Source organism: Pipistrellus hanaki, assembly GCF_964339955.1.
Source record: "Pipistrellus hanaki genome assembly, chromosome: 3".
Classification (NCBI taxonomy): Eukaryota; Metazoa; Chordata; class Mammalia; order Chiroptera; family Vespertilionidae; genus Pipistrellus; species Pipistrellus hanaki.
Window position 1 is genome coordinate 101407534 of NC_140505.1, and position 22650 is coordinate 101430183.

At 40.5% G+C, this 22650-nt stretch overlaps 1 protein-coding gene across 1 annotated transcript in view; it reads right to left on the reverse strand.

Moving 5' to 3' along the window:
- Positions 1–7234: 7234 nt before the first annotated feature.
- Positions 7235–22650, reverse strand: part of LOC311619954 (protein POLR1D) — a 50228-nt gene continuing 34812 nt past the window's right edge. The window contains exons 2-3 of the mRNA XM_084878702.1: positions 22217–22291; positions 7235–8340 (exon numbers count right to left, since the gene is read on the reverse strand). Of these exons, the coding sequence (XP_084734828.1) occupies positions 8073–8340; positions 22217–22291 (343 nt within the window). The 3' untranslated portion in view covers positions 7235–8072. The remainder of the gene's footprint in view (positions 8341–22216; positions 22292–22650) is intronic.

Below are 22650 nucleotides of genomic sequence, written 5' to 3' on the forward strand. Positions count from 1 at the left end.
TCATTTAGGGCTAACCCCTTTACTCATTGCACACTAAGTCTAAATTTGCCTTTCTACAGGAGAAAGCCTTGGGCCAAAGTCAACAGACAGACTACAACTAAAACCTGGACACAGCCCATTGATTATGTAACACAATAGTTTATACCCCTACCACTAAGAAAACATCAAAATGCTTGGTGAGCTTCTTTGCTAATTATTTTTTATTGAATTTATTGGGGTGACATTGCTTAATAAAATTATATTAGTTTCATCCTGAGCTGGTTTGGCTCAGTGGATAGAGCGATGGCCTGTGGACCGAAGGGTCCCAGGTTCAATTCTGGTCAAGGGCACATACTTTCTCTCTCTCTCTCTCTCTCTCTCTCTCTCTCTCTCTCTCTCTCTCTCCCTCCCTCCCTCCCTCCCTCCCTCCCTCCCTCCTCCCTCCCTCCCTTCCTCCCTCTTCCTTCTATTCTAAAAAGCAATGGAAAAATATCCTTGGGTGAAGATTAACAAACAAACAAAACTGCACAATAAATTCTGTAGCACCCTGCTATACCACATTTGAATGTGTTTCTCTACCCATTTACTGAGAAACCTGTGAAGCTAGCAGATCTGAGTGGTACCCAGAACAAGAGAATGCTTTCTAACTAGTTCAGCCTGCATGTGGCTGTCACCGCCAGGCCAGTGACCTAGCAGACCCACTGACACTCAGTGTGTCTGCAGCAGATGGAGATACTCTGTAGAACTTGGGGAAAATTCAGAGAATTACAGTTTAGGTCATGGTATTTAGGAGAAGTGCCATATTCTCTTGGGCAAATAACTAATATATTGAGAAAAAAATTCAGCATTGCTATTTGGTCTGGGTAGAGACTAAACACCTGATCATAGGACACCAAAAGATAATATGGCCTGAACTGCCCATTTTGAACTAGATGTCACCCGGAAGTCATACATGTGAAATAGCACTTCAATTTCAAATGAAGTGTTAATATGAAATTGGGGTTAAGCAGATTCTGAAGGCATAGGTAAGACTCATAATGCATTGGCTTACACTCCCAATGCATCTACTCCTGCTGCTCTGCTCATCACTTCCTTCAAGCTACTCCTCTGGCCTCATTACAAGTTCTGTCTGTTGGTCATAGAGATGACTATAGCTCTATTAGCCTCATTTATGGGGCCCCTGAAAGGAATCTTCCCATTGGGTAAACATCTACTGGGCACTTGTTTGCCCATCTTAAATGGAAGAGAAGGTTAGAGGTGCATATCTCACTGATTCATATGTAATAACCAACTTGGTCAGATGGTTAGAGACATGGCAGAACAAGATCAGAGAGTTAGAGATAAGGAGGTTTGGGCTAGAGGTATCTGGAGAAATGTCTTAGAATGCATACAGTATAAGAAATTTGTGTCCTGTGTGAATGTTCATCAGAGGGAGTTCATAAAAGGTGGAGAAGATGATTCATTGTGTAGATCTCAATAAGCATCTCTCCTTGACCTCCTAGTGGGCTTGTGTACAGGGTAAACATGGTGGCAGGGGGCAGAGGTTAGGCAGGAGCTCCACAACATGCTTGTCAATAAGGCTGATTTGGCTACCACCACTGCTGAGTCTCCAACCTGTTAACAATAGAGATCAAAGGGGAACCCCATCAAGTACCTGCCCTGCAGGAACTAGCCAACTTCCTGTGGCTGGTTAATTGCATGGGACTCCTTCCAAATTGCAGTCATTCATGCTTAGAGGAGTAGACACTTATTCTGAACATAGATTTCACTTCCATGTCCACAATGATTCCAGTATCTTCATCTCTGGACTTACCAAGTGTCTTATATATATCACGTTATTCCTTACAATTTTAATTCTGTCAAAAATATATTTTATAGCAACAGAAGTGAGACAATATGTCAAAGGGATTCACTGTTATACAACAAATCCCATCAGCTAAAAGCAGCTGGTCCTATAGCATAATGGAATTGCCTATTGAAGACGCAAATCAAGTATGATACCAGCTGGGAGATGAAATTAGGGTTTGTTCTGTAAACAGCCAATATAGGGTCAAAAATGAAGGTAAAATCCAGCTTGCACTAAGGTGACAAATACATAAGCCACAGTCTTCAGCCATTTAAAGTGAACACCTTGCCGAAACCGGTTTGGCTCAATGGATAGAGCGTCGGCTTGGGGACTGAAAGGTCCCGGGTTCGATTCCAGTCAAGGGCATGTACCTTGGTTGCGGGCATATCCCCAGTAGGGGGTGTGCAAGAGGCAGCTGATCGATGACTCTCTCTCATCGATGTTTCTAACTATCTCTCTCCCTTCCTCTCTGTATAAAATCAAAAAAATATATTTTTTAAAGTGAACACCTTGCTTTCATTCATGTAAAGGCATTGTATGAACTAGGCATGACTCTGGTCTATGAGGCCATATCTATTTTGAAGCTTTAGTAATTTTCCACTAACCTTTACCCCTGAGCATGATCACTCACAAAGATATACCAGAATTTTTTAAAGCTTCTTTCAGTTCCCAAGATGTGGTGCCAATTTTCTTTTAATATTTATGGTAAAATCCCACCTTAGCAGTGTGATCTAAGAGATGACTAAAATAGTCATGGAATAGTATTAACTTCCAATGCATGGTACCACTACCCCAGGTAGTGCTCTTTCTCCATAGTATTCTAATAAAAGAGTAATATGCAAATTGACCATCAATCCAACACCAAGATGGCTGCCCCCATGTGGTCAAAGATTGCTGCCCCCATGTGGACACAAGATGGCTGCCACAAGATGGCTAGGAGGGGAGGGCAGTTGGGAGGGACCAGGTCTGCAAGGGAGGGCAGTTGTGGGGATCAGGCCAGTAGGGGAGGGTAGTTAGGGATGAGCAGGCCGGCAAAGGATGGAAGTTGGGGGTGACCAGGCCTACAGGGGAGAGCAGTTGCAGGGCGACCAGGCCTGAAGGGGAGGGCGATTAGGGGTGACCAGGCCTGCAGGGGAGGGCAGTTAGGGGCAAACAGGCTGGCAGTGGAGCAATTAGGCATCAATCAGGCTTTCAGGGGTGTGGTTAGGGGGCGATCAGGTTGGCAGGCAGAAGTGGTTAGGGGCAATCAGGAAGGCAGTCAGGTGAGCAGTTGGGAGCCAGCAGTCCTGGATTGTGAGAGGATCCCAGATTGGAGAGGGTGCAGGCTGGGCTGAGGGACACACCTCCCACGCACAAATTTCATGCACTGAGCCTCTAGTTTATGATATGTTGCCTTCTGTGCTGGTTATTTTTGAAATTCACATATATATTTTTAAGATTAATTAGATATATACATATTTTTAGAACTTGTGAAAATATATTTTTTTAGTTCTTTAAAAAAAATGAAATCATCTGTGCAGTTTTTGTGCTGATGACCAACAACTGTTTCCCAAGTGTGGAAGATTGGACACCCACAGATAGGGTCAAAAACATTGTGAGAAGCAAATAGCATGCTGCTCAAATGCTCTACAGTTTAAATGTGAAAGAAGTGAACATGGACAAGAAGGTTTTGAAGATAGGAGTGAAATTGCTCAAGTCTGAGACCAGATGTGCTTGTCACAGATGCTTGGTTCTCCAAGTGTTTACTGAATGAGTGAGTGAGTGAATGAATGAATGGTTGTTCTTCATGTAGAGCATAAAATTAAAAGCGAGCCTTGCCATTTTTCCTTTGTAAATTAGCACTGAACTTCAAAAGACTATCCATCAGGCTGCTAGGTTGTAATTTGGAGTAAATGGAGACTTGTAATTGGACAATACATACTAGTTCATCTTGAACATGGGAGGAATTAAGGAGAAAAAACAATTAGGAAGGACATGAACCACCACTGAAGGCAGGCCACACATTTATCTAGTAGAGAAATATTTCCCTCAGGTATTTTGTTTGATATGTTATATCTGGAGTTTGTCTTGCATAGAAAATTTTTATAAGTTATAAAAACCAAAAGTGAAAATTACAAATCTAGATAAATGGGAGAAATCACTCACTTAATCAACTATTAATGATGCACCCAAATCTGTTTATTATTGGCCTATAACAATAATGCCCAGTGTCTTCTACTAAGATTTATAGCATGGTTATCCGAATCAAAATTGTTTACATTCTTCTTGTTTTCTGCCAGTTTAATGTAGATTTACTTACTTCTTTATGTGCTCCTGAGTGCATGATTCTTGACAGTCTTTTCCAAATTGAGAACAAGTTTCCATTTGGCAAACTAGCCTTGCCATCATCTAGGCTCAGATGAGCCATAGGGCAGGGCTCAATCTATGATGTATTGACACATCTTTCCTGGGCAGGAAAGGGAGAGAGGCAATATAATTTCCTTGGATCGTAGAATGTCATTCATAGAACCCAAGAGGCCTTGACTCTAACACTCTTTAACTCCCAAATCTTTTGATTCTTTGGATGGAAAAAGGAGAAGTAAATGTGAAATAACCTAAAATAATTGCTTCAAATAAGTTTAGTTTCTCCCAGATATATTCCACCAGCTGCCATTTCACCCTTTAACAACAGAGTGGTAAGAGTTTTCTTTTGGGTTTAGATGGCTGTGTAAACTGGCCACAGGGAAACACCGCTCCCATGTAGATGTTCCTTAGATGGGGCTTCTGCATTCAGGTCTCCAGGAAATCTCAACCAATATAAAGTGCATTGGTTATAAAAGTTCTTTAGCTCTTAAACTGGGACTTCTGGGGCCACTGAGACATGCCTGTTCTGTTCTCAGGAAGCCAAGTTTGGCCAAAGGTACAGGGGAGAAGGTAGGTTGTTTTTTGTTTTTTTTTTTTAAATCTCAGATAGTCCTGGCTTCTGATAGTGTTTCTGACACTTCCAAGCTCCGTGACCTTGGGCAAACTTTTTTTTTTTTTTTAAATATATTTTATTGATTTTACACAGAGAGGAATTGAGAGGGACAGAGAGTAAGAAACGTCGATGAGAGAGAAACACCGACTGGCTGCCTCTTGCACACCCCCCACTGGGGATGTGCCCGCAACCAAGGTACATGCCCTTGACTGGAATCGAACCCGGGACCTTTCAGTCCAAAGGCCGACACTCTATCCACTGAGCCAAACCGGTCCCAGCGTGGGCAAACTTTTTAACCTATCCTCAGTTTCCTTATTTGTAAAAGGGGAGCAATAACACCTTCTTCATGGGATTGTGAGATGACTAGGTAGACACAGGTAAAAGGCTTTTCGTAAGTGTTCTCACCACGCACCCTCAAAATGGTAAATGTGAGGTAGTAGATGTGTTAAGTTACCTTACTGTGGTCATCATTTTGCAGTACATCAAATCATCACGCTGTATCTTAACACAATGTTATATGACAAATAAATCCCAATAAAGTTAAGGAACAAAGGGCCTAAAAATGTTTGGCTCAGAGATGATAGACAATAAATGTTACTGTCTACAATGTTCAGTACAGCCTACCTTGTGATAAGACTATTTGTGGGGGTCAACAATCCTTAGGAAGCGCTGAGGCTTCTTTATCAGGAATTCACCTCATGTACTATTAACAAGCACTACCAACCAGATACTCCTTATGATCCAAAGACAATGGCATGACCTTCAGGAGTGACAGATTTTACTAATTATAATATAAAAATGTTATATTATAAATATGTTATATTTATAATATTAATTATAATATAAAAATAATATAAGTGCCATACTAAGTATATAAATACACCAATAATCATAAATATTACCCAATAGATCTGAGGCAAATCTACTGTTCCCTGTAACACCTGCTCCCCCCCAGCCTGCCCACCAACATTACACATCACAGGGAAATTAAAAACTCTAGGGCCATCTTCCAGAATCAGACCAACAAAGTGTCCTTCAGGATTCAGCCTACCCTAAGACCCCTCCCCCATCATGCATGGGCTGTTCAGAAAAATCAGCCACTAACAGGCGAGTGACCATAGCTTTTCATTCACATTTCTTAGGGAATATGTTTCCTAAAACAAAACAAACAGAAAATAAATTCTGCTAATTCACATTTGTATCTAAATCTTATTTGCTTTCTAGTGGAAGCATGAAAATAGTTCCTAATACTTAGGGGTAAACATTTTGCACTTTTGTCTCTATTTATTTAAAAATTAGAGACTCAGTCCAACCATTTTAGTTATGGATGAGAAGGATGACTGGAAGTGATCCAGATAAGGCCCCGCAGGCAGCTGATAGCAGAAGCAGGATGAAGGTTTAACTTCTCTAACTTCTACCCTGAGCTGTGTGATCTCTAAATATATACTGTGGAACGGATACTGACACTGAACAAAAGCTCTCTGCTGGGCCAGTATGTTAACCACAGAAGTCGGAGGCAGCTGGTGAGTATATGAGGCCCAATCCTTCCCTAACATCTGCTAAATAGATATGGAATAAGAACAGATAATTTGCTGTTAACATTTATATACAGGAGGTTTTAAAGATAGACAGGGAACAGAGCTTTTTTAAAGGAAAAATTATTTTGTAGAACATTTATCCTTTAGCACAATTATATAAGAAAGGTAATATGATTAGGATAAAGAGCTTCCTTTACTTTTGAGTAAAGAATATGCTCATTAAAATCATCTCTTCTTAAAGAACAATGAACGTGCCAGTTTGCTCTATACAAAGTGCATAGACAAATGATTTAATTCAACTTTAATTATAACAAGAATTTAAAAAACCCTCACAACTCTATTTTTGATAAATATTTAAATATGAAACATTTCAAATGTAACACAAATATAGGCTAATGCATAACTAAATTTGGATGGAGTCTTATGAACCAAGGAACATACATACTCCTTTTGTGTGTTTGAGAGTGGCAGGATGAGACCCTGGGGTCTTGGGTGGATGAGTGAGAGCGCTCTGAGTTTGTCTCTCTTGGGCCGTTAGCTCAGAACAGACTGAGGTTGTGGCAGAGCAGTGTGGTGGGGGAGCAATACAGTCTATTCTGGTTTCTCTATAAACAGCCCAAAGTGAACTTTTCGGATGTGCTCCTTTCTAGCTTTTAGAAAGGGCTTTTATTGGCTGCCAGGAAGCAGAGAGCAGGGCTGCGGCAGGGTGATTATCTGGGAGCAGCCAGGCATAAGCTCAGCCGCTTTGGAAAACTGGGGAGGGGTAGAGAGAGACAGATTCTTCTTCCGTTTGTAGACTAGGGAAAAGGGTATTTGGTGACATTTTGCTGAATATAAAAGGAAGAATACAGGTTTGAAGGTTTGTAATTTTATGTTAAAACAATCACACTGATATTAAAAAACAACAACAAAAAGGGCATTGTAAACACATTTTTATTTAAAATTAAGATTTCTGAAACAACTATACTAAGAGTGGTTATTATAGATCTTTTGCTAAATAAGACATAGCATTAAAAGAATTATGCCCACTTTAACTTTTGAGAAATTTCTTTTTAAAGCACCCTTAAAACTTATATATTCAAAAGAAACTAACTATAGAAAAACTGTTTTATCTTAGGGATAAGTGTGAGAGTGCACAGGGACAACAGAGCCATCTTTAACCACTGTCAGTGGTGGAACACTAAATTCAAAGCCATTTTAGAGTTTCCTACATTGTTCACTTAAAGGAAAGCAAATGCAGAGTTATCAAAGAGTTGGTAAATTATAGCCCTTGGAAAGCTATAACTTTTCTTAAAAATTATTTCTAAGTTTTAAATTTGTCACTCTAAAATGTAACGCATAGTATTTACAAGTATTTCACTTTTTGAGAAAATTTGAGAAATGACTACAATTGTAGCACATCCAGAAAACCTGAAACTAGTTTTAACAATCTCTGCAAACCTTTATGTTCTACATTTACTTTGGAACCAATCTCTAATGAAATAGAATAGAAACAATACATATGTATACTACACTGAGGAAGTAGCTTACACTGGCCAAGACATTCAAAGCAAGTTCCTTTGTACTAATTTCCTTGAAGAGTTTCTAGGTCATTTTTGCTTGTCACAAGGACAAAGGACCTACTGTAAAAATTGCTCTTAGGTGTTTGCTCTGTCAACTCAGGGCATGTCTTCAATAACCTCTGCACATCCCAGTCTCCCACAGGTATCAGCACTGTGACTGGGGACAGTCCTGCTGGCTCTCCCTCCCTGCCTCATCGCTTGTGTGACCGCTTTTCGTATTTGTCCTGGCTGCTCCGCTTCCTCGGGGGAGAATGACTGACTGAGCCTCGAGCGCGGAAGCTGTGCTTGTAAGGGTGGGCCCTGTGCTTCTTCCGGCTTTCTTCTTTCTGGTTCTGGCTCTTTGCAGGTTCCTCATCGCCCTCTTTTTCTTCATGATCTTGCTCTTTCTGCGAGGGGAGCGTGTTCTTAATTGTGTTAATGAGAAATCTTTTATTGGTACTAGCAAGAGGACACTTCATCCTGGGGGTGAGGGAAAAAGAAAACAATCACAAATCAAATAGCCGATTTCAGAGCTGAGAACACAAGCATGGCTACTGCCAAAGAGTTCCCCATCAACAGAGCCAAGTTTCTGAACCTGTTCAGCTTTCCTTGCGTGCCACCTAGTGTAAACTCTGAGTACAAAGGGGGAAAGCAAGATGCTTGGAATTCCTGAGGCCTGGACCTCATCTGAACACTTTTACCCTTTCTTCCTCACTCGGACTAACTTTTCTACTTCTATGTGTGTGTTCAACAGGTACTGACTGCAATGAAAATGAACTGAATCATTTAATATTTTCTCCTTAAACACTAAACGACTGGTCTGACTATTATCTGCATCTACAGTGTGGCTTGCTTTTAATTACCAGAGTAAAAATGAGTCCCGCATCAAGGGGAAAGAAGTATACCCTGCTAAATCATGAACACTAGAGCTAAATGACCTATCTAATATAGAAATAAAAATTGTCAACAACAACAAAAAAGAAATCCATAGAACTAAAAGGTCCTGGGCTCGATTTCAAACAAGGGCACATGCCTAGGTTTCGAGCTCGATCCCCCGTAGGGGGCATGCAGGAGGCAGCCGATCAATGATTCTCTCTCATCACTGGTATTTGTATCTCTCTCTCCCTCTCCATTCTTTTCTGAAGTCAATAAAAATACACTTTGAAAAATCTATAAAAAAAAATCCATAAAAATAATCAGTGTCACCCCAATAAATTCAATAAAAAAGAATCATAAACATACAATAATCACCTTTTACCTTTTAAAAACCTCTTCCACTTTCTATTTCAAGACTGCTGCCTTTACTCTGTTGGGGAGCATTGTGCACACACCCACCCTCTGGCTGTGTTTCTGTGCAGTGTATGTCTGAGTAGCTTCATGATTCAAGGTTATCCAGGAGGGAGAATATAACTAATTAACTGCTAATCAACATGCTGAGTCACACTTATATACCACAATATTTATTTTTCAGGTGTAGCAAATCTATCATTTTGGAAAAGAAAACCCCATACAAATGAAAACCTGCATATTTTACTTGGCCTTGAGCGGTTTGCCAGATGATGAGCTAATTTTAGGTGGCTACTGATCCCCAATATTGGGCTGACTGGTATTAAAATAAATGTAGGATTCTATAATCTTCATCTCTATATCAAACTTCAATTCAAAGAAACTCTCACACAGTACTTCCAAATCACTCCACCAGCACCCCACTGTAGTGATTTTGTAGCCCATGACTGTGTAAATGAAATATAAGCGGTCATCAGCCTAGTATCATCTATAGGGAGTCAGACCACCTCAAGCAATCAGAAGGGCATTGAATCTGGAAGTAAAAGGAGAAAAAAATGTCTCCTGCTGCAAGCTTATATGGACAGAAAAAACATCTGAGAAGAGTCAGCGACGGTGTATACACCCAATGTGCTGGGCGTGTAAGTGGCAGGGAAATGAACTAGCACAGAATGAGCTAGAAGAGAATGAGAGAGAAAAGGACAGTGGAATGCAGTAGAAGCAGTGGGGACATTTAGAGGTGATGGCACTGGAATTTTTTTGGGGGAGGTGTTTTTTAGCACTGGAGTTTAGAAGCCAAGGTGAATGAGAAGAGGAGCAAAGAGGAAAGGTGATAACTGAGAGCAAAGTACTGGGGGACAAAATGATTAGCTCTCTGTACCTCTGTAGCGCTTCACTGAGCTTTCAGAAGAAGCACACCAGCATCACTGCGGCCTCAGCAGGAACAAGGCAAAGCCATTTATACCTCCTGGAGGCGCCTCCGCATTGGGTGCTCTACACAATAAGAGAGTGTGTGACGAGAGGGCAGGACAAGCTTACTTCGGTGGCTTCATAGGGTAACAGTCAAAGTACTACTTTGATGAAGAAACCTGAACCACTGTGATTGCCAACTCAGCAAAGATTCAAAAGAGTATGGCACACTGGTGTCACAAAGCAGCACAACACTGCTAGACTTCAGGAAACACTATCCTTTAACGTGAAATATAAAACGCTACTGCCATATTGAAGGATTAGGAACAGTGGTGAAAACTATCCAACTACAGAAGAATTTAGGGTGTTTTCATTGGAGTGGGCCATCTCAGTGTTGGTATATCTAGTCAGCTCTTCCATAGATTAAACAAGGAAAAATGATTATTGCCAAATGGGACAATAATCCAGGGTCTTAAAACAAAGCCTTTGTAACTCCTGGTGAGTTCTACTATATTTTGCTATTGCCCATGTGAGATTATCTTTAACTCCTCCTGCTTAGCCGAGATGAACAGAGCTCTTGTTCTGCTGGAGAACAGACGAGTTCACGGAGAGCAAGAGCTGTCAGAGGACATGTTCCCTGTCTCAACAGAGCAACTGAGAATAAGAGAAAAGAGCTACTCAGAGAATAAGGTAGTTTTCCAAAATATCCCACAAGAAAACTGGCATTTACATCTCTTTGTAACATCAAAGGTGGCATTCTTAATGTTGATTATGCCTAGCATTTGAATCAAGATGAAAAGTCAAGGGTGACTCAGAGAAAACTGATTTTCTTGAGAGCAGGAGTGGAGAGGTTTCGAAAGTGACTTCTCCCAAACATGCCAGGACACATGTTAGAAATGATGACAAGTACTCATTCAAATTTTATTAACAAATAAGGCAGGTCAATGTCAAGGGGATAATTGTAAGCAGATGTGAAGTTACATGTGGTAAATGATTCTGTATAATTATAAAATATTCACTAAATATGTTAAAATATAAAGAGTAACATCAATGCTGATGTTTGAGGAAATCACATTGGCCTTACTATGGTAATTAATTTTGCTGAATTTTTACAGCCAGCATTTTATAGCTGTGAACTCACACAACATGGTATACTAGCTGAGCACACATGTGCTGAAATCATACCACCTATTAAACTAAATGTGAGACACGTTATATAATCTTACCATAGCCTTTTATCAGTTAAACTAGAGGCCTGGTACACGAAATTCGTGCATGGGGGAGGGGTGTGTATGTGTGTCCCTCAGCCCAGCCTGCACCTTCTGCAATCTGGAACTCCTCGAGGGATGTCTGACTGGGATCGGGCCTAAACAGGTAGTTGGACATCCTTCTCACAATCTAGGACTGCTGGCTCCCAACCACTTGCCTGCCTGCCTGCCTGCTTGCCCCTAACTGCTTCTGCCTGCCAGCCTGATCACCCCTTCACCACTCCCCTGCCAGCCTGATCAACAGCTAACTGCTCCCCTGCCAGCCTGGTCGCCCCTAACTGCCCTCTCCTGCCAGCCTGGTCACCCCTAACTGCCCACCTGTCTGCCTGCCTAATGCTTCCAACTGCCCTCCCCTGCTGGCCTGGTCACCCCTAACTGCCCACCCCTGCAGGCCTGGTGCCCTCCAACTGCCCTCCTCTGTAGGCCTGGTCCCCCCCAACTGCCTTTCCCTGAAGGCCTGGTCCCCCCCAATGCCCTCCTCTGTTGGCCCAGTCACTCCTAACTGCCCTTCCTTGCAGGCCTGGTCCCTCCCAACTGCCCTCCCCTGGTGGCCATCTTGTGTCCAAATGGGGGCAGTCATCTTTGACCACATGGGGGCGGCCATCTTGTGTGTTGGAGTGACGGTCAATTTGCATATTACTCTTTTAGAATGAGGATAACAATAGTAACTATCTTAAAGGGATGTATGGAGATCAAATGAAAATATGTCAAGTGCTTAGAATAATACCTCATTAATAACTAGCACTTAGTAAATGTTAGCTTTGGTGCATATCCTACCTCTACTACTAAATTAGCTGTCTAAGCATGGACAAGTTACTTAACTTCTCTGTAAATCAGTTTTCCCTGTTTGTAAATGGGAGTCAGAAATATTTACCTTGTAAAGCTATTGTTAGGTTTTAATGAGATAATGCACAAAGTGCTTATTAGCACAGTGCCTGGCATACAGTATATCTTCAATACACTTTACCTCTGGATCTATAATTTCTTATTCACAATTCCAAAATTTAAAAACCTCTGAAAATCAAGTTGCTTTTATGATACCACAACTCATTTGGCAGCAAAATGACCTAAGCTCACACTGAAGTATTTATGTCTAATCTTTGGTCCAATTGGGGTAGGCACTCATACGTTTTGCTGAAGAATTGATGTGTTGAGCAAGTACCACTAGGGGTACCTTTAATGAACACCAGAAGTGCTCCTGCACCTTTCTAAAATGTGAAATTCACATCTAAATTTAGAAGGTAATCTGGATCCAAGAGTTTTAAGCCAGGAATTAAAGACCTATATTATTATTATATCATTCTCTATTCATGAAAAAGTATATAGCACTCAAATAAATTAATATACCAAGGATTTTTTCCACAATGGTAACTCAAACAAACATCCCAGTTTCAAATTACCTGGAATAAATCAATCAATAACAGTAGAACATTTTATGTTTCTCAATAAGAAACATATCAAAAAAGAAAAAAAAAAACATCATCAAGAAAAAGTTAATGGGACATTTAATAGGAATTTTAATAAAAACAGCTAAAATGAAAAAGTTTCAGTATTTCCAGGCTATCTCAATTCTCCATGGACATCAGGGTCAATGGAAACTGGGTATTATCTCTGAGCTTATAACTTGCATTTCTTAATGTTTTTTAAACTCTGTTTATAGATGAACTAAAGGTTGAAGTTAAGTAGGTGGTCTCCACAGTCCCTTCCAGATTTAAGATTCTCTGCTCATATTCTTTATGTTCACCCTTCAGAAAATTACTCTGTTTTCATGCATCATGTCAGGATATTACTTCAGTTCACTGATCTCTCTGCCTTCATGTTTTGCAGCTCTTTGTTAGAGTCATGTTTTTCTGTATTTGAGATGACATGACAAGCTAGCATTAATGAATATCGAGCTCAATTGTTTTACAACCTTTTTCATACCAGCATTGAGGTAAAACCCTAAGCCCTGCAGTAAGGGCATAGGCAGTGGCTGCTTGATGTGTCTGCTCTGTCTGTCACTGGCGATGCCGAAGGTGTGCTTGGGTGGGGGGTTGAAGGAGGCCCACAGGACAGGACGGCCACTTTCCTGTCTGCAGCTCTGACCCACACAATATCTACTTTCTCACCCTGAATAGTTATTTTTATTTTTGGTTTTAGAAAGTTATACTAGCTCACGTGGGAAGACCCCGACTTAAGATACTGACAACATAAATTGATATAAAACTAAATATAGAAAGTGCTCCTGACAGCACCGTTGGACTGAAGATCCAGAATTCTATGTATGTTAAACTTTAAAAGTGAAGCCATCCCCTTTACTTTTGAAGCTGTCATCTCAGAAGCTGTGCTGAAGGGTTCTGCACACCCAGGGGAGGTAGATTTTTAAAGAATCTGCTATAAGAGAGACTAAGATTGATCGAGGTTAGGTAGGACTGTAAGCTTTCCTTTCCTTTTTTTGAGTAGGTAGAACATAAATTGCAAAAATAAGGTACTTTCTTTCTGCAGTTATAATACTTGACTTAGGAAAATCAGTAAACTATATAATAAACCTAGAAAACAAAAGGGGAAGACAGATTGACTCCCCCTCACTCCCTCCATTATTTTAATACCTTTGTCTCTCTCCTGCTAAAGGTTGGAGGTAGTAGCATTTACAGATTTAGACCTGCCGCTTTGGGTTTCTAAAATAGTCTCATAAATATGACCCATCCAATAGTGACACATGATCCCTAGACAATAAGAATAATAAGAATGGTGCCCAGCCAGCATGGCTCAGTGGCTGAGCACTGACCTATGAACCAGGCAGGGCACATGCCTGGGTTGTGGGCTCAATTCCCAGTAGGGTATGTGCAGGTGACAGCCAGTCAATGATTCTCTCTCATCATTGATGTTTCTCTCTTTCTCTCCCTCTCCCTTCCTCTCTGAAACCAATAAAAATATATTTTAAAAAAAGAATAACAACAATGGTGATGCTAACACTTACAAAGCAATTACCAATGTCACCTCATTTCATTTCTCCAACCATAGGGCATGGAGCTGGAATTGGAACCAGGATTCTGACTCTAGAGCACCCCTCTCAGCACTATCCCAGCTGGGCAGAAGGAGCAGAGGAAGGTGTGCTGCGGTCCTGTCAGATGATTCGGAAACAAACCGCAGGTGAAAGCCTGTCAGTCCCTGTGCAGCGAAGCTGCTTCGTCTGGGACCGGCACCAGATGCAGATCTGTGCAGTGTCAGCAAGAACAAAGGCAGAGGACGCCCAACACACTTGAACTGCCTTTGCTATTTAGGAAGTACATCAGGTAGTGGGAGATTATGGTTCTTATTTTTATGGTTAAGTAAATAGAGGCCTTGGGATCATGGGAGCAAGGTTCCAGGCAATGCATCCCAATTAATTCCTTTATTCTATAGCCAAACTCATCCCCACACCAGCAGATAGCATTTTATCTTCCATCTGTACACACCTGTGCACTCTCATGGATATAAGTTTAAAATAACACTAGTAGAAACAAGTGCAACTATGCTTCCAACATGCTATGAAACAAGGGCAGTATTTCAAATCCCAAGGCTGTGATTGATCACAACTCACTTTGTTGTTTAATGCTGCCACAACTACCATACCACCCAGGGTGGTTTGTAATTTGGCAATCAAATGCCTCAGCATGTGGCCACATGAGAAATTCTTTTGTAGTATTATGCTCCCCATTACTAAATTGTTAATCCTTAATTACCCTGCGTACAACAGTACTGAGGCCCATGTAGGTTTTTCACTGCACTCTGCCTGTAACATTACACTTAAAAGTAACATAGCCCTGACTGGTTTGGCTCGGTGGATGGAGCGTTGGCCTGTGGACTGAAAGGTCCAAGGTTCGATTCCGGTCAAGGGCATGTACCTTGGTTGCGGGCACATTTCCAGTAGAGGGTGTGCAGGAGGCAGCTGATCAATGTTTCTCTCTCATTGATGTTTCTAGCTTTCTATCCCTCTCCCTTCCTCTGTAAAAACCAATAAAATATATATTTTTAAAAAGTAACGTAGATGCATATAGCTATAATATTTATTTTTATAAATCTGAGAATCTTTAATATGTAAGGCATTAGGCGAGATCCTGAAGTAAAGATAAATACTAGACTGTCTCAGTATTGATGCTCTTTAGGGGACTACCAAGAGGAAGAAGCTATGGGAAGATGAAATTCAGAAGCAAACTTATACACAGTGGTGTACTGGGATAGACAATAGGCTTTCTCCTTGGTCTCCTGTTCCCTCTGTAGCAAAAAGCATTTACAGAGAGCTCCAAAATGGTGGAAGAATAGAGGGACGGGTTCTGAGCCTTGTCCCGAAGCAGAAAGATAGAGCAGCTGAGGGTGGCGCTGGGAGTATATGTCAGCAAGTTAAGGGACAGGCGAACTCCAGGAGAAGGCAGACACTGCTGATCAGGATTCCCCTGACAGGGAAGCACCCATGCCAGACGGGGTCCCCTCCCGGAGCTACCTATGGGCTTGGACGGGAAAATCTCGCCATCTTTAAAGGAAAAGTGGATCTTGTCAGAGGCCTGAATACCCACAGCCGCAGTGACTGCCGAGCAGCTGTGAGCCCCAGAACACTGGACCCAACTGGCGCAAACACTTGAACTCAAAGGTGGAGCGCACGACGAAAAGGAGAGAACTACATAACAAGACATCCTGAAAAGAGAGACCATGAGGAGACAAAGAAACAGCCTGCATATGAAAGAAAAGCAGGCATCACAAGAAAAGGAAGTAAATGAGTTAGAGGCAAGCAACCTATCAGAGCAAGAAATCAGAGAAATGATCATAAGATGGCTAAAAAGAATGGAAGACAAATTTGATAATATGAGTAAGAACCAAGAGGAAATGAAAAATGACATCATTACTGTAAACAACTCAATAGAAAGCATCAAGAGTAGACTAGAAGAAGCAGAGGACCGCATCAGTGAGCTAGAAGACAAGATGGAAAAAAATACCCAATTAGAGCAGCTTCTAGAAAAAAAAATTAAAAAGCAGGAGGAGAGCCTAAGGGAACTTTGGGACAATACAAAACAAAAAAAATATTCGCATAATAGGGGTTCCAGAAGGAAAGGTAACTGAGGAAGACATGGAAAACCTGTCTCAAGAAATAATGACAGAAAACTTTCCTAAGTTAGAGAAGAAAAAACCCACACAAATCCAAGAAGCTCACAGAGGCCAAAGCAAAATGAAGCCCAAAGGACCGACGCCAAGGCACATTATAATTAAATTGGCAAACACCAATGACAAAGTAAGAATCTTAAAAGCAGCCAGAGAGAGACAGAAAGTTACATATAAAGGAACCCCCAATCAGACTAGCAACTGATTTCTCCACAGAAACTCATCAGGCCAGAAGGGAATGGAATGAAATATACCAAGTCATGCAAAGGAAGGGTCTGAATCCAAGAATACTGTACCCAGCAAAGCTATCAATCAAAATTGAAGGTGAAATCAGGAGGTTCACAGACAAAAAAAGACTAAAGGAATTTATCTCCACCAAACCAGCAATGCAAGAAATGTTAAAGGGTCTGCTATAAAAATAAAGAAATAGGAAGCAAAGAAGGAATACAGGGGTATAGAATAAAAATGGTGACAAATAAGTACCTATCAATAATAACTTTAAATGTAAATGGACTAAATGCTCCAATCAAAAGACATAGGGTAACGGATTGGATAAGAAAAGAAGACCCATATATCTGCTGTCTATAAGAAACCCACTTCAGAAAAAAAGACACACACAAACTGAGGGTGAAGGGATGGAAAAAGGGTTTCCAGGTGAATGGAAATGAAAAAAAAAGCTGGGGTAGCAATACTTATATCTGACAAATTAGATCTCAAAGTGAAGGACATAACAAGAGATAATGAAGGCCACTTCATAATACTAAAGGGAGCAATCCAACAAGAAGAAATAACCCTGGTAAACATATGCACCCAAACAGGAGCACCCAAATACATAAAAACAAAACAAAACAAAACAAAAACAAAACAAAAAACTGCTGGAGGACATTAAGGGAGAGATTAATAGCAATACAATCGTAGTAGGACATTTTAATACACCACTATCACCATTGAACAAATTATCTAAACAAAAAATCAGCAAACAAATATCAACCCGACATCTTCAGAACATTTCACCCCAAAGCCATACAACATAAATTCTTCTCAAGTGCACATGGGTCATACGCAAAGATAGACCACATTTTGGGACATAGGCAAAGTCTCTTCAAATTTAATAAGATAGAAATCACATCAAGCATCTTCTCAGATCATAGTGGCATAAAACTGGAAATCAACTACAATAAAAATAATCCAAAGAAATCAAACACATGGAGACTAAACAGCATGCTTTTATTAAACAAGGACTGGGTTACCAGAGAAATCAAGGAAGAAATTAAAAACATCCTGGCAACAAATGACAATGAAAACCCACAATCCAAAATCTATGGGACACAACAAAAGCAATCTTAAGAGGGAAGTTCATAGCTCTACAAGCCTATTGCAAAAAACAAGAAAAAAAAAGGTAACAAATTATCTAACTCTACAACTCAAAGAGTTAGAAAAAGAGCAACAAGAAAAGCCCAGTGTAAGCAGAAGGAAGAAAATAATAAAAATCAGAGCGAAGAGAAACAACATAGAGACCAAAGAAACAATACAAAAGTTCAACAAAACCAAGAGCTGGTTCTTTGAAAGGATAAACAAGATTAATGAACCTCTAGCCAGGCTAACCAAGAACAAAGAGAGAGGACCCAAATAAACAAAATCAGAAATGAAAGAGGTGAAATAACAATAGACCCCGCTGAAATACAAAGGATTGTTACAAAATACTATGAACAACTCTATTCCAACAAACTGGACAATCTGGAGGAAATGGACATGTTCCTAGAAAAATATAACCTTCCAAAACTCAATCAGGAAGAACCTAAAAATCTCAATAGAGCAGTGACTTTGGAAGAAATTGAAACAGTCATCAAAAAACTTCCAGCAAACAAAAGCCCGGGGCCAGATGGCTTCACAGGAGAGTTTTACCAAACATTCAAGGAAGAACTAAAACCTATCCTCCTCAGACTATTCCAAAAAATTCAAGAGGAAGGAGCACTTCCAAACTCCTTCTATGAAGCCAGCATCACCTTAATACCAAAACCAGATAAAGACAACACAATGAAAGAGAATTACAGGCCAATATCCCTCATGAACATAGATGTCAAAATTCCCCCCAAAATTCTAGCAAATCGGAGGATCCAAGATGGCTGCACAGGTAAACACCTAACCGCAGCCGCACACAACAATTTCAATAAAATACAACTAAAATATAAAATGGACATTGCCCAGAGCTACAGGAAAGTCGACTGACTGGAAATTCTACAACAAGAAGGAAAGAGAAAACCAGAAGGAAAATTCGAGGAGCTGTAAAAGCCTAAGGTACGGAGACACGCTGCGCACGCGGAGAGGATGGAGCCGGAGAGGAGGGGGAGGCTGAGTACCTGGCTGACGGTCCCTAATGGGAAGGAGATAAAAGCTCCGGATTGTGCCGAACCCCAGACCCAATAGCGCTGAACCCCAGTTCTAGGCCAGACCCTGGGGACTCAGGCTCAAACAGAGGGAGCCTGGGCTGTGAGGCGGAATAGCAGGGGAGCGGCGAAAGGCAGAGCCTCCGGAGGCGCACACATTGCACGCAGAGGACGGACTGTTGACTCTGCTGCCAGATTGCCCGAGTGGGAAGGAGACAAAAGCTCTGGACTGAGCTGAGCCCCAGTTCCGACTGCTCTGAACCCCAGTTCTAGACCAGACCCTGGGGACCCAGGCTCATACAGAGGGAGACTGGGCTGTAAGGCGGAAACCCGGGGGAGCGGCGAAAGGCAGAGACCCTGGAGGCGTGCACATTGCATGTAGAGAAGGGACGGTTGGCTGTGCCGCGGGATTGCCCTGGCGGGAAGGAGACAACTCCAGACTGCTCTGAACCTCACTTCCAACCCCACTTCCAACTGAACTGAACCCCAGTTCCGGGCTCATTGGGGGAGAGACTAGACTGTTTGGTAGCAGGCAAAACTCGAGGGCACCTCACTCTCAGAGGTGCTTGCAGCGAGTACCGAAGGACCCTGAGAAACATTGAGACTTAGGAGCCGCATAGGGCGTGCCTGACGTGGCTGAAGGAAGCCAAGGCTGTAGGCTCCACCCTGAAATTCCGCCCCATCCAAGCAGAACACAGAGACTTTTAAGGCTACCAACTTAGGGAAGCTGCGAAATTGCCAAGACAAGGAAATAGATCACAAACGAAAGAAATGAAGGACAAAAAGCGACTGGATATAGAGTTCAAAACCACGCTTATAAGGTTTTTCAAGAATTTCCTAGAAAAGATCGATAAGACCTATGAGGATATGAAAAGGGATCAAATAGAAATAATAAGGAATCAACAAGAAATAATAAGGGATCAACAAGAAATAAAGAATACATTGTCTGAAATAAAACATATTATACATTCCCTCTAAGAACAGGAACAAAACAGGGATGCCCACTCTTACCACTCCTGTTTGACATAGTACTGGAAGTACTAGCCATTGCAATTAGACAGGAAGAAGAAATAAAAGGCACCCAAATTGGAAAAGAAGTAAAATTGTCCTTATTTGCAGATGACATGATATTGTACATTAAAAAACAAAACAAAGACTCCATAAAAAAAACTAATAGATTTAATAAATGAATTTGGCAATGTAGCACGATACAAAATTAACGCCAAGAAATCTATGTCATTTCTATACACCAATAGTGAACTTACAGAAACAAAAACTAAAAAAGCAATCCCATTTACCATCACACCAAAAAATTAACTTAAGGAGGTAAAAGATCTATATGCAGAAAACTACACGACACTGAAAAAAGAGAGGAAGATGTAAACAAATGGAAGAACATACCATGTTCATGGCTTGGTAGAATCAACATCATCAAAATGTCCATACTTCCCAAAGCAATTTATAGGTTCAATGCACTCCCCATTAAAATACCAACAGCATATTTCACAGACCTAGAAAGAACTCTCCAAAAATTCATCTGAAACAAAAAAAGACCCCAAATAGCCACAGCAATCCTGAGAAAGAAGGGTAAAGTAGGAGGGATCTCAATACCAGATTTCAAGCTGTATTACAAAGCCACTGTTCTCAAAACAGCCTGGTACTGGCACAAGAATAGACATACTGATCAGTGGAATAGAATAGAGAATCCAGATATTAACCCAAATCACTATGCTCAATTAATATTTGACAAAGGAGGCATGAACAAACAATGGAGTCAAGACAGTCTCTTCAATAAATGGTGTTGGGGAAATTAGACAGATACATGCAAAAGAATAAAACTAGATCACCAACTTACATCATACACAAAAATAAACTCAAAATGGATATAGGACTTAAACATCAGGCAGGAAACCATAAAAATACTAGAGGCATCCACAGGCAGCAAAATCTCAGACATATGCCAAAAGAACTTCTGCACTGATACTGTCCCTAGGGCAATGGAAGCTAAAGAGAAAATAAACAAATGGGACTAAATCAAAATAAAAGGCTTTTTTATAGCAAAATAAACCATCAACAAAACAACAAGAAAGCCCACTGTATGGGAGAACATATTTGTAAATGTTATCACTGATAAAGGTTTAATCTCCAACATCTACAGACAGCTTATACAACTTAATAAAAGGAAGATAAATGATCCAATTAAAAAATGGGCAATAGACCTAAATAGAATCTTTTCAAAAGAAAACAGAGGGAAGGCCAAGAGGCACATGAAAACATGCTCAAAGCCACTAATTATCCAAGAGATGCAAATCAAAACAACAATGCGGTACCATCTCACACCTGTCAGAATGGCTATTATCAACAAATCAGCAAAGGACAAGTGTTGGCAGGGATGCGGAGAAAAAGGAACCCTCATGCACTGCTGGTAGGAATGCAGACTGATGCAATCACTGTGGAGAACAGTATGAAGTTTCCTCAAAAAACTGAAAATGGAACTCCCATTTGACCTAATAATCCCACTCCTAGGAATATATCCTAAGAAACTAGAATACCAATCAGAAAGGATATATGCACCCCTATGTTCATAGCAGCACAATCTACAATAGCTAGGATTTGGAAACAGCCCTGGTGCCTGTCAGCAGATGATTGGATCAAAAAACTATGGGACACCTACACAATGGAATACTATGCTGCCATAAAAAGAAGGAATTCTTATCATTTACAGCACGCTGGATGGAATCAGAGAACATTATGCTGAGTGAAATAAGCCAGTTAATGAAAGAAAAACACCACATGATCTCACTCATTTATGGATAATAAGGAACATTATAAACTGATGAACAAAAAGATAGATACAGAAACAGTAAAGAAACAAACAGACTGTCAAATTACAACGGGGAGGGTAGGGAGATATGGGGGAGATAAGAGATCAACCGAAGGAGTTGTATACATGCATATAAGCATAATCAATGGACAAAAAACTCTGGGAAGGGAGGGCATGTATGGGAGGGGGGGGGGGATTGGTAAGGCATGTACACATATAATACCTTAATTAAAAAAATGAGGAAAAAAACCCCAAAACAGTAAATGCTGATATAACATTAGTCTCACACAGGTGCCTGTAGTCACAGTAGTACAACTATGTATTTATCTCTCAGGGATTTGGGAACCAAAGGGATGATAAAACCATGATATTCTCCATATACATCCCCCTGCCCATTTCTTCAAGTTATTAGAGTTTCTCAGCTTCAGTCTTCAGTGGTATTCTTCTCTACCATTTGCCTTGAGTGATATCCTCTACATTTAGGGTTTAACAGTCCTTCTATATGCTAAAGAAGGCTTTTTTCTTTAATATGTATTTTAAGTTTTAAGGAAGATTACTCCAGTACTTACCAACCCATAGGTCCCATTGTTTCTGCTCTTGTTTTTCCACGTTTTGCCTCTTTAAGCAGTTCTTCTATTGCTTTCCTGGTAGGAAAAAGGAAGAAATTTGAGATAGTCACCCCACTAAATTCTAAAAATCAAGTTATTCTATGTATGTGATCATTGGAAAGGAACAGCTCTGAAATAAATTTTCAAAATTGGGGGGAGAAATTTTTTAATAAATGGTTGATAATTTTGAATACAAAAATTAAAAAAAAACTTTTTATACAATGCAGAATAATACTAAAAACTAAAGATAAAATGACAAACTTAATCCATATTAAAAATGTTCAAATGCATTATTATTTTAAGAAATACAAATTAAGCCAACAATGAGACTGTTTTTGTCATCTGTGAGGGAGTAAAGAAATAGATATTCTTATCTCTACTAATGGGGCCGAAAA